The sequence below is a fragment of the Molossus molossus genome, unplaced genomic scaffold (genome assembly GCF_014108415.1).
Source record: "Molossus molossus isolate mMolMol1 unplaced genomic scaffold, mMolMol1.p scaffold_m16_p_2, whole genome shotgun sequence".
Taxonomy (NCBI): Eukaryota; Metazoa; Chordata; class Mammalia; order Chiroptera; family Molossidae; genus Molossus; species Molossus molossus.
Window position 1 is genome coordinate 94,449,961 of NW_023425355.1, and position 12,868 is coordinate 94,462,828.

The window sequence follows — 12,868 nt, forward strand, 5'->3', positions numbered from 1 at the left end:
ATCTATGAGTCTGTTTCTATTTTGTGTGTTAGTTTATTTGGTTCATTAGATTCCACATATAAGTGAAATGATACGGTACTTGTCTTTCTCTGACTGACTTATTTCATTGAGTATTATACCATCTAAGTTCATCCATGCTGTCACAAATAATAAAATTTTATTGTGTTTTAAATTTTTTTTCTTTATTGATTTTAGAGAGAAAGTGAGGGAGAGGGAGAGGGAGAGGGAGAGACACATCAATGAGAGAGAACATCGACTGGCTGCCTCCTGCATGTCCCCCACTGAGGATCTGGCCCACAATCCAGGTATGTGCCCTGACCGGTAATCAAACCAGGGACCTCCTAGTGTATGGGTTGATGCTCAACCACTGACTCAAACCAGCGGGGCAAGATTTCATTGTTTTTATGGCCAAGTAATATTCCATTGTAAATATGTACTAGAGCTCTTTTATCCACTTATCAATTTTTTTTAACTTTTTAATTTTTAAATATTTTTATTATTTTATTTTTGTTACGGATGTTTCTCCTTTTTATCCCCATTAACACCCTCCTCCCCATCCCCCCACCCCATCCCTGGCTTTGTTGTCCGTGTCCATTGGTTATACGTACATGCATATCAGTTCTGTCGTTTATCACTTCCATCCCACCACCATCCCCTCTTCGGAGGGTTGTCAGTTTGTACCCTACTTACATGTCTCTGGCTCTACCTTATATCTCAGACTGTTATGTTTGTTATATTCCACAAATAAGTGATATCATGTGGTATTTGTCTTTTTCTACTTGGCTTGTTTCGCTTAGGAAAATAATCTCCAGGTCTCTTCATGTCATCTCAAAGGATAAGAGATCGCTCTTTCTTATAGATGCATAGTACTCCATTGTGTATATGTACCATCGTGTTTTTTATCCATTCGTCTACTGATGGACACTTGGGCTGTTTCCAGATCTTAGCTATTGTAAATAGTGCTGCTACAAACATGGAGGTACATATATTCTTTCTGATTGGTGTTTCAGGCTTCTTAGGGTATATTCCTAGAAGTGGGATCACTGGGTCAAATGGCAATTCAATTTTTAATTTTTTGAGGTAACACCATAGTGTTTTCCATAGTGGCTGCACCAGTCTTCATTCCCACCAGGAATGTATTAGAGTCCCCTTTTCTCCACACCCTCGCCAACACTTGTTTGATGATTTGTTAATGGTGGCCATTCTGACAGGTGTGAGGTGATATCTCTTTGTTGTTTTATTTGCATCTCTCTGATGATTAGTGATGTTGAGCATTTCTTCATATGTCTCAGCCATTTGTATGTCCGGTTTGGAGAGGTGTCTATTTAGCTCCTCTGCCCATTTTTTAATTGGGTTCTTTGTCTTCCTTTTGTTGAGTTGGATGAGTACTCTACATATTTTGGAACTTAACCCCTTATCTGATGTATCACTGAAAATTATGCTCTCCCATAGAGTGGGTTGCCTTTCCATTTTGACGGTTGCTTCTTTTGCTGTGCAGAAGCTTTTGAGTTTGATATAGTCCCATGTGTTCAGTTTTTCCTTTATTTCTATTGCCTTAGGTGATGTATCAGTGACAATTCTGCTGTGTATGATGTCTGGAATTTTGTTGCCTACATTTTCTCCTAGGATTTTTATGGATTCATGCGTCACATTTAAGTCTTTTATCCATTTTGAGTATATTCTTGTGTATGGTGCAAGTTGATGGTCTAGTTTCATTTTTTTGTATATAGCTGTCCAATTTTTCCAACACTATTTATTAAAGAAGCTGTCTTTACTCCATTGTATGCTCTTGCCTCCTTTGTCAAATATTAATTGAGCATAATGTCTTGAGTCCATTTCTGGGTTCCCTGTTCTGTTCCACTGATCTATATGCCTGTTCTTAGGCCAGTACCAGGCTGTTTTGATTACAGTAGCTTTGTAGTATAACCTGATATCCGGTATTGTGGTCCCACCTACTTTGTCCTTCTTTTTCAAGATTGCTGTGGCTATTGGGGGTCTTTTTTTATTCCATATGAACTTTTGAAGTATTTGTTCTAGTTCTGTGAAATAAGTCGTTGGTATTTTGATGGGGATTGCATTCAATATATAGATTGCTTTGTGTAGTATGGACATTTTAATGATGTTAATTCTTTCAATTTATGAACAAGGTATGTGCTTCCACTTTTCTTTATATCTTCCTCTATTTCTTTTTTCAATGTCCAGTAGTTTTCTGCAAATAGGTCCTTTACTTCTTTGGTTAAGTTTATTCCTAGGTATCTTCATTTTTTTTTTTGCCACGATGGTAAATGGGATTGTTTTTTCAGTTTCTCTTTCTGTGAGTTCATCATTGGTATATACATATGCCATCAATTTCTTGACGTTAATTTTGTATCTTGCTACTTTGCCAAGTTCATTTATTAAGTCTAGTAACTTTTTGATGGAGCCTTTGGGGTTTTCTAGGTGTAGTATCATGTCATCTGTGAATAATGCCAGTTTCACTTCCTCCTTTCCAATTTGAATTCCTTTTATTTTTTTTCTTCATGTCTGATTTCTGTGGCTAAGACTTCCAGTACTATGTTAAATAAGAGTTGTGAAATTGGGCATCACTGTCTTGTTCCTGTTCTTAAGGAAAATGCTTTTAGTTTCTGCCTATTGAGTATGATGTTGGCAGTAGGTCTACATATACGGCCTTTATTATGTTGAGATATGATTCCTGTATTCCGACATTGATGAGTGTTTTTATCAGAAATGGATGCTGGATTTTGTCGAAGGCTTTTCTGGCATCTATTGATATAATCATGTGGTTTTTATTCTTCATTTTATTTATGTGGTGTATCACATTTATTGATTTGTGAATATTGTACCAGCCTTGCATTCCCATGATGAATCCCACTTGGTCATGGTGAATAATTTTTTTGATGGATTGGTGGATTCGATTTGCGAGTATTTTGTTCAGGATTTTGGCATCTATGTTCATCAGGGATATTGGCCTGTAGTTTTCTTTCTTTGTAGTCTTTTTCTGGTTTTGGTATTAGAATTATACTGGCCTCATGAAATGAGTTTGGCAGTCTTTTTTCTTCTTGAATTTTTTGATATAGTTTGAGGAGAATGGGTGTTAGTTCTTCTTTGAATGCTCGATATAACTCCCCCATGAAGCCATCCGGATTTGGGCTTTTGTTTGCTGGAGATTCTTGATTACATCTTCAATTTCCTTAGTTGTTATTGGTCTGTTTCAGTTTTCTATCTCTTCCAGGTCCAGTTTTGGGAGACTATGTGTTTCTAGAAATTTGTCCATTTTGCTTAGATTGTCGAATTTGTTGCCATATAATTGTTCATAGTAGTTGTTAACAATCTTTTGTATTTCTGTAGTGTCAGTTGTTACTTCTCCTCTTTCATTTCTGATTTTGCGTATTTGGGTTCTCTCTCATTGTTTTTTGGTGAGTCTAGCTAAGGATCCATCAATCTTGTTTATCTTTTTGAGATACCAGCTCTTTGTTTCATTGATTCTTTGAATTGTTTTGTTGGTCTCTATGTCATTTATTTCTGCTCTGATCTTTACTATTTTCTTCCTTCTACTTTCTCTGGGGTTTTCTTTCTAGTTCTTTTTTTTTATTTTGTAAGTACATACATAAGTCATTTATTATCATTATCAAGTATTATATAATGTACATAATTATATGTGCTATCCTTTTTTTTTTATCCTCACCCGAGGACATTTTTTGTTCAGATAGAGCAGGAGGGAGAGAGAGGAAGAGAGAGAGATAGAGAGAGAAACATCGATGTGAAGGGACACATCGAGTGGCTGCCACCCGCACGACCAACCAGGGCCGGGGACAAACTGCAACCGAGGTACGTGCCCTTAGCGGGAACCGAACCCGGGTCTCTCTGTACCGCAGGCCGACGCTCCAACCGGTGAGCCAAACTGGCCAGGGCTGTGCTATACTTTTATATGACTGGCAGCAGTGTGTTTACACCAGCATCACCACAAACATGTGAGTTATAATGGTCACTGGGCAATAGTAATTTTCACCTCCATTATAATCTTATGGGACCACTGTCCTAAATGTCATCCACTGTTGACCAAAACATTATTATTTGGTACATGTCTCTACCTGATCAGGAATTCGTATACCAACTATGCAGAGAACTCTTAAAACTCATCAAGTAAACTTGATTCAAAAATGGGCAAAGGACCTGAGTAGACATTTATCCAAACAAACTATGCAAATGGCCAATAAGCAGATGAAAAGATGCAACATGACTAATTATCATGGAAATGCAAATCAAAACTATAATGAGATACCATCTTACTTCCATTAGATGGCTACTATAAATTTTTTTTTAAAAACCCACAGGAAACAAACAAACAAAAAACAAAATATGAAATAACAAGTATGGACCAATTGGAACATTTGTGCACTATTGTTGGGAATGTAAAATGGTGTAACCACTGTTGAAAACAGGACAGCAGTTCCTCAAAAAATAAGAAACATGGCCATCGATTCTAAATGACAGCTTTGCAGGATAGAGTAATCTTGGTTGTAGGTTCTTGCTTTTCATCACTCTGAATATTTCTTGCCACTCCCTTCTGGCCTGCAAAGTTGTCATTTAGAATCGATGGCCATATAAAAACTTTCCCAGACAAGAAAAAGTTAAAGGAGTTCATCACCACCAAACCGTTATTATATGAAATGATGAAGGGTCTTTTTGAAGAAAAAGATAAAATATATGAACAAACAAAATGGCAATGAATACACATCTATCAACAATGGAATCTACAAACAAAATGAACAGGCCGAACAGAAACATTCTCATAGATACAGAGAGCATTTTGTTGGTTGCCAGTTGGGAGGGGGGTTGGGGGAATGGGTGAAAAGGGTGAAGAGATTAAGAAGTACAAATTCATTGCTAGACTGACAAACCTCAAAGGGAAAGGGGTTGGGGGGTGGGAAGAAATAAACCAAAGAACTTATATGCATAACCAATGGACACAGACAGTAGTGTGGGAAAAGGTGGGAGGGGGGCGGGAGTGGGGAGGAGGGGGTCAGTGGGGGAAAAATGTGGAACATCTGTAATACATTTTACATCCAACAATAAAGATTTAAAAAAAATAAGAAACATAATTTCCTTATCGGACAATTCCACTTTTAGATGTACACTCAAAAGAATTAAAAGCAGGATCTCAAGGAGATAATTGTACACCCATAATCATAGCAGTTTCATTCACAATAGCTAAAACATGGAAGCAACCCAAGTGTCCGTCAACAGATGACTGGATAAGCAAAATGTAGTGTATATGTACAAAGTATTATTTACCCTTGAAAAGGAAAGAAATTCTGACATGTTACCGAACCTTGAGGATATTATGCTAAGTGAAATAAGCCAGTCACAAAAAGAGAAATATGTGCCCTGGCCAGGGAGCTCAGCTAGTTGAAGGGTCATCCCATACACCAAAAGGTTGCATGTTTGATTCCCAGTCAGGGCACATACCTGGATTTCAGGTTCAAACCCCAGTCAGGGCGTGCATGAGAAGTGGCTGATTGATGTTTCTCTCTTCCTCCCTACCTTCCTCTCTAAAAATCAATAGAAAATCTGAAAACACATGCACACACACCCTAAAAAAACAGAAAGCACTAAAGAACACTGCAACAACTTCTTCAATTAATTACCCTATTTGAAGTACTTCATACACATTAACAATTCATTAAATGCTGCTTATTATTACGTAGATGCTAATTTTTAAGGCACAGATAGAGGAATTTATCCAAACTTAAAAAAAAATAGGTTGCAATCTCATTATAGAAAAATATGATCCAAAGAAAATAGAACAAATAGGATGGAGCAATCCTTTATTTTTAGACACCTTCACAAAGAGGTTTGCTAGTACATGAACTTTGCAGTAGAGAAGAAGGAACACGAAAATCAGCCCCCAGCCATCGGCGGCTGCTCTGCTCAGGGCCTAGGATCCTCCTTGCCCATGTGGTAGGGTGAAGGTGTGAACTTCCCCTCCTCGATTAGCTTATACCGCTGTCTCAAGATGGCACTCAGACGTTTCATCGTTTTCTGCTGAAGGAGGCACTCTACGAAATCATCATATTCTATTTTGCACTCTTTCTCTGCGTGGATAGCATCAATTCCATGTGAACATTCTATCCATTCTTTTTCAAAAGCATGGCATTGAGAAGGAATCTTGCGAGACTGATCAGCACTTTGGATTGTCATCCAGTGGTCTAAGTCAATGCCTAGCCTTTTCTGTATATCAAAGAAAGGCATGGTGTCCTGCCATGGTGCCCTTGTCCGTTAGCTTGCTGCTTTCCAGTTCTTTAAGTTGTGAGGTTAGATAGTGTATTAAAATTTTTTCTTGCTTCCTGAGGTAGGCCTGTAGTGCTATGAACTTCCCTCTCGGAACTGCTTTCGCTGCATCCCATAGATTTTGTGTTGTTGTGTGTTCATTTTCATTGGTTTCCAGGAAGTTTTTAATTTCTTCCTGGAACTCCTCGGTAACCTATTCATTGTTTAATAACATGCTATTTAGCCTCCATGTGTTCAAATGTCTTTGCATGCTCTTGTGGCAGTTGATTTCTAGTTGCATGCCATTGTGATCTGAGTAGATGCTTGATATTTCAATGTTCCTGAACATTGTAGAGACTTAGTTTGTGCCCTAATATGTGGTCTATCTTTGAGAATGTCCCATGTGCACTTGATAAGAATTCGAATTCTGCAGTTTTGGGGTGTAAATCTCTGTAAATATCTATTAAATCCATTTGGTCTAGTGCTTCATTTAGAGTCTCTGTTCCCTTGCTAATTTTTTGTCTCGAGGATTTATCCAGTGATGTCAGCGGGGTGTTGAAGTCCCCTGGTATGATTGTATTGCTGTTGATTTCTCCTTTGAAGTCCTCCAGAAAATTTTAAATATATTTTGGTGCTCCTATATTGGGTGCATATATGTTTATCAAGGTTATATCTTCCTGTTGGATAGTTCCTTTCAATATTATGTAGTGGCCTTCTTTGTCTCTAGTAATGGCTTTCATTTTGAAATCTACTTTATCAGATATGAGTATTGCTACCCCAGCTTTTTTTCCTTTCCGTTTGCTTGGAAGATTTTTTTCCATCCCTTCACTTTCAACCTATGTGAGTCTCTTGTTGTGAGGTGGGTCTCTTGTAAACAACATATAGATGAGTCATGTTTTCTTATCCAATCAGCTATTCTGTGTCTTTTTATGGGAGCATTCAATCCATTTACATTTAAAGTGATAATTGATGTGTACTTATTTATGGCCATTTTTGTTTAGTGTGGTTCTATTTTTCTTCCCATTTCTTCTACGAATTACAGCAGTTCTTTTAGCATTTCTTGCAATGCTGGTTTGGTGCTAATGTATTCCCTTAGCCTTTTTTTGTCTGGGAAGCTCTTTATTTGACCTTCTATTTTGAATGATAGCCTTGCTGGTTAGAGTAGTCTTGGATTCAGATCCTTGTTTTTCATGACCTTGATTACTTCGTGCCATTCCCTTGTGGCCTGTAGTGTTTCTGTTGAGAAGTCAGCTGAGGGCCGTATGGGGGTTCCTTTGTAGGTAACCTGTTGCTTATCTCTTGCTACCTTTAGGATTCTCTCTTTGTCTTTAATTTTTGGCATTTTAATTACTATGTGTCTTGGTGTGGGCCTGTTTGGGTTCTTCTTCCTTGGGACTCTCTGTGCCTCTTGAACTTGAATGCCTTCTTCCTTCACCAAATTAGGGAAGTTTTCTGTCACTATTGCTTCAAATACATTCTCTAACCCTTGCTCATTTTCTTCTTCTTTGGGGACTCCTATGATGCGAATATTATTATGTTTCTAGTTGTCTCACAGTTCTCTTAAACTGTCTTCCGGTTTTTTAATTGTTTTTGTTTTTTTTTCCTTTTGGTTTTCTGATTGGTTGATTCTTTTCTACCCTGTCTTTTAATTCACTGATCTGGTCCTCAGCTTCCTCTACTCTGCTGTTTAGACCTTCCAATGTGTTCTTTATTTCTGCTATGTCATTCTTCATTTCTTCTTGGTGGTTTTTAAATTCCAATTGGTTGATTTTCAACATTTCTATGTCTTTACCCATGGTGTTGATGTCCCTACTCATGCTGTTGAGCTTTCTCAAGATCATGACTCTGAATTCTAGTTCTGTTATCCTGCTTAACTGCACCTCATTTATCTCATCTTTGTTAGAGGTCTCTTGTTCTTTCATTTGGCATTTGTTTGTTTGCTTCACCATTTTGGCTATCTCAGTGGGCTTTTCCCTGTGGGTGCTGGTGTTCTGCTGTTTGTGGCACCCTCTGCTGGGTTTGGATGAGCGTGGGAGGACCCACGTTAAACACCACTGTTAAGTCTTACTTTCTTGTGTAGAATTGCAAGCCCAGGAATGGTTGTGTTATTCTCTAGCTTTTTGCCTGGAGGGTATTAGTTGCCTTACTTGAAGAGCCTTGGGTTCTCAGTTGAATGAAAAATTCCCTCAGGTGTTCAGTGTAAGGGGTTTTCTGAGGGTGGGGCAGATGCTGGTTGTTGATGAGCTTCAATTTGCATTTCAATGGCCCACCGGGTGGGGTTGAATCTCCAAGGAAGGGGCCACTGCCTCTCCCCAGAGCCCTGAGAAGGAGCAAGATGGCCACTGTCCTGCGTGGCCGCAACTCAGCAAAAGCTCTGAGCACCCTCCAAATCCCAAGTGTCCCCACACAGTTCCAGTCCAGTCCGCCCTCCCTCTGCTGGAGCCCAAGGTGAGTGGCTGTGGCTATTTCAGCACTCTGTCCCGGCTCTCTGCGCTGTCGAGCCACTTGGGAATTTAACCCCGGGGGCGCTGCTCACAACTAAGACCGCTGCTGTCCGTGGGCTCCCAGCCCCCCTCTGGCACCTCCACAATACTACCAGGATCAACTCAGTGTCCCTGGTTATATGGTCTTCGCAAGCTGCTTTTCTGTTGCCTTTTCCCGAAAAGCAGCTTGTCTTTATTTTAGTTGTAATTCCAGTTTGGTCTTGGGAGATGGTCTGTGTAGCTTCCATTCACTCTACTGCCATTTTGGAATTCCATCTCCACTTGTCAGTTGATGGGCACCTGGGTTGCTTCTATATCTTGGCTATTGTCAATAACCCTGCAATGAACATAGAGGTGCATATATTGCTTTGAATTAGTATTTTGTGTTTCTTCAGATATACTATACCCAGAAGTAGAATCACTGGGTCATATGGCAGTTCCATTTTTAATTTTTTAGGAATCTCTGTACTGACATTGTACATCTTAAATATATATAATTTTATTTGTCAATTATACCTCAATCAAGTTTCACTCTCCCCCTTGACCTGGTGTGCCTGCCCTGCCCTCACTCTTTTCATCAGAAAAATTCCTACACATCTTTCACATTTAACTTTTAAATGGTCATATGAACTGATACACTTGTATTAAGTATTTCATCAAAAATACATACATACCATTATATATTTAACATGTTCCATGTCTACTTATAGACTTCCCTTCCCTTTCCCATGAGGAGTATTGGCCTTGAGAAGTAGGAATTTTATTTCTTATAAAGGGTCCCTCTTTTTAAGAACTATTCTTTAGGTCTTCTCACTTTACTTGTTATCACTGACAACTACTTCACAGATCTATTTTTTTTTTTTTATATATTTGACACTTAGCATTCCTTTCAGTTGACATTCATCAAATGTAATAATTACTCTAGAGGAGTTAATTTTCTCTTGGTACTATTGTATTAATAGGAGAGAAATTAAACACTAATTAAGTTTTCACTTTCTGTTTTCTTTTCCATTTGAATTCACAGGTTCCAGCTTCAGTGGGAGCTCCTTTCCCAATGACACCTCAGTCCATGGTTTATACCCAACCAGGATTAGAGACCAGCAATTCTTCCACTCTATCCACAGGAAATAAGGTATATTTGAGCTGTTGTTCTTTAGGGCCTTGATAGGGATGTACAGTCACTGGGGGCAAGCCTAGTGTTAGAACTGAGTTTTACAATATATACATCTTTTTTGCACTATTAGTCTCTCATATAAGAAAAACTAATTCTAACATTTTTGTCATTGTAGAAAGACACAGATCTGTGCAGACCTGGTCCTCTACAAACTTGTGTTGTTAAACCTCAACTGGGTTCTGATTGCTATTCAGCAATCCTTTTATTCATTCATTTAACAAACCTAACTGTAATCAGTACTGACGAGGCAGGTTTCAAGTACAACTTCCCAAAGAAGTGATACCTAAGTTGAATGTTAAGATTTAAAAATAAATAGCAAGTCAATGGAGTAAGGAAAATATATTCCAGACAAACATAAAAACAGATAGGAAAGCACAAAGCACCATAGGAGGTCAAAGGAGGAAATGATTAATTCAGGGATGTAAGGTTTCAGGGCACTGAGTATCAAATGATAAGGAGAATCTCACCTAGTAGATGTTTAGATAGAAGTTTGGTATTACAGGCAGAGAAAACAGCTTGAACATGGAAGTAGAAGGCAGTGGTAATATGGATGAGTGTAGCTGAAACATATGGGAAAGTATCATGATCAAAATGTTCATTAACTCAAGAGTATTGTTTTCTAGAAGTCTTTACACCTTTTTTTTTCCTTTAGTTTTCAGCCAATGTATTGGGCCCACTGGTTCCTAAATATTTGTTTTAAGAAGCCTGACCTCTTAATGAGAAATTTGAGCAGAGTTTTGTGTGCAATAATATTTGTAATTTACTTTATAACTACAAAAATATATAAAGAAATGAAATATTTACCTATTTATCTTATCTTTCTTTCATGTAGGTACAATTCATATAGAAGTACCAAAGCAAGAACATTCGAATTCAGAGGTGAAAAAAAAAAATGATGATCTCTCTACAGCCTGAATGAAATCATACACATCTTCTAAGTAAAATAAACATCCAATACTATTAAGATTCTCCAATTCAATAATTTGGAGGTGGTGCACTCTGTTTCTCTTGTTTTAATATGCTTCAAAATTATCAAAATCTAAAGCTAATATCTTAATCTCCCCTCCAAAATCTAAGTTCCTAAATGTAGGAACTTAGAACACTTTTAATTTGCAAGGTCATTTCTAACTAACTTGTATAGCATGGTAGTCAAATATTTTAGACCTCTGAAATTATAAGTATTAGTATTTATAAAAATAGTTTTTGTTCAGATTTAGCTACATGTTTAGAAATTTTTTGTTTACCATCCCTTCTTGCATTGGAAAAACTTCCCTCTCCCTGAAGCACATCTTTTAGAAGTTCATTTACTTTAGTGATGCTGGTGATAAACTCAGTTTTTGTTTATGTGAAAATATATTTCTTCATACTATTTTAAAAATAAAATTTAAATTGGTGTACCATACATGTTCTAAAAACATTCTTGTATGAGTCTTTTTGTGGACAATTGTGGATATATCTCAGGTAAATATCTAAGAGTAGAATGGCTGGGTCATATAGTAGGTGCTTCTCTCAAATTAAAACTGCCACTCTGAACCTCCTCCCTTTGTGCTGAGCCCTGGGAGGACAGCTGCGGAGAGTGTTTGGAGCACCCTCACAGGACTGGACTTGAGGCTAAACTGCAGATCATTCATTTTGAAAATCCACCTGAAAATAGCCGATTGGTACTGCGAGTGGGGAGCATGGAGAGGGGCCAGGAGAAGATGTGAAGTGGGTGAGTGAATTCACGCAGCTGTGCAACTGTGGTATATTTACACAATGGAATACTATGCTGCTGTAAAATAGAAAGTTCTCTTACCCTTTGAGACATGGAGGGACCTAGGGAGTATTATGCTAAGCAAAAGAAGCCAGTTAGTGAAAGATAAGTATCACATGATCTCACTTATATGTGGAATATAATGAACAAGATAAGCCATCGATCAATATAGATCTAGAGACATGGAGGTAGGGAACAGACTGACAAAACTCAGAGGTAAGAGGGGGTTTGGAAAGAGATAAACCAAAGAACTTATATGAATATATGCATAATCAATGTACATAGACAACAGTGCAGTGAAGGTGGGGGATACGGGCTGGAGCAGGGAAGAGGGTGTCAATGGGGAGAAAAGGAGAGATATGTGTAATAAAAAATAAAAAAAGATATCACCAAACAAAAAACAAAAAGCTCAGTTTCTGGGATCATTGTTCCAATGCACCAGGCTTGTGTGTTTGATCCCCAGTCAGGGCACATATAAGAATCAGCCAGTGAACGCATAACTAAGTGGAACAACAAATTAATGTTTCTCTCTCTCTCTCTCTCTCTCTCTCTCTCTCTCATTAATAACAAATATTTTAAAATATGTTTGTATTGATTTTTTAGAGTGCGAGAAAGGGAGAGAGAAATAGAAACATCGATATGAGAAACATCGATAGGTTGCCTCCTGCACACCCTCCCCCCCTCACTGGGGATTGAGCTCACAACCCAGGCATATGTCATGATTGAGAATCGAATAGGGATCTCTGAGCCCATGGGATGATGCTCATTCCACTGAGCCACACCAGCTGGGCTGAAAAACATTTAAAAATTAAATTAAATTAAATTAAAACTGCTAAAAGTGTTTCAATAACTTGATCGCTTTTCCCCACCAGCAATGTATGAGAATTCTATGTGCTCAAAGTTCTGGTCAACAGTTACTGCTATTATTATTTTAAATTTTGGGAGACCTCCAGTCAAGATGGCAGTGTAAGTAAATGCAGTATCACCTCCTCCCACAACCACATCAAAATTACAACGAAACCACAACACAATCATCATTCAGAACCACCTGAAATCGAGCTGAATGGAAATCCTACAACTACAAAATTAAAAAAGCAGCCACACACCAAGACTGGTAGGAGAGGTGGAGGTACAGACGGGCTGGTCTCATACCCACATGTGGCGGATAAAAATCAGGAGACACCTCAG

General features: G+C 38.2%; 2 protein-coding genes across 2 annotated transcripts in view; one reads left to right on the forward strand and one right to left on the reverse strand.

The window, feature by feature from the left end:
• Window positions 1-12,868, forward strand: part of VBP1 (VHL binding protein 1) — a 45,741-nt gene that overhangs the window by 6,401 nt on the left and 26,472 nt on the right. Inside the window, exon 2 of the mRNA XM_036271719.1 lies at window positions 9,778-9,885. Within this exon, the coding sequence (XP_036127612.1) occupies window positions 9,808-9,885 (78 nt within the window). The 5' untranslated portion in view covers window positions 9,778-9,807. The remainder of the gene's footprint in view (window positions 1-9,777; window positions 9,886-12,868) is intronic.
• Window positions 5,932-6,252, reverse strand: LOC118636589 (NADH dehydrogenase [ubiquinone] iron-sulfur protein 5-like). Its single transcript, XM_036271720.1, has one exon. It carries the CDS (start codon window positions 6,250-6,252, stop codon window positions 5,932-5,934), a length of 321 nt encoding a protein of 106 aa, XP_036127613.1.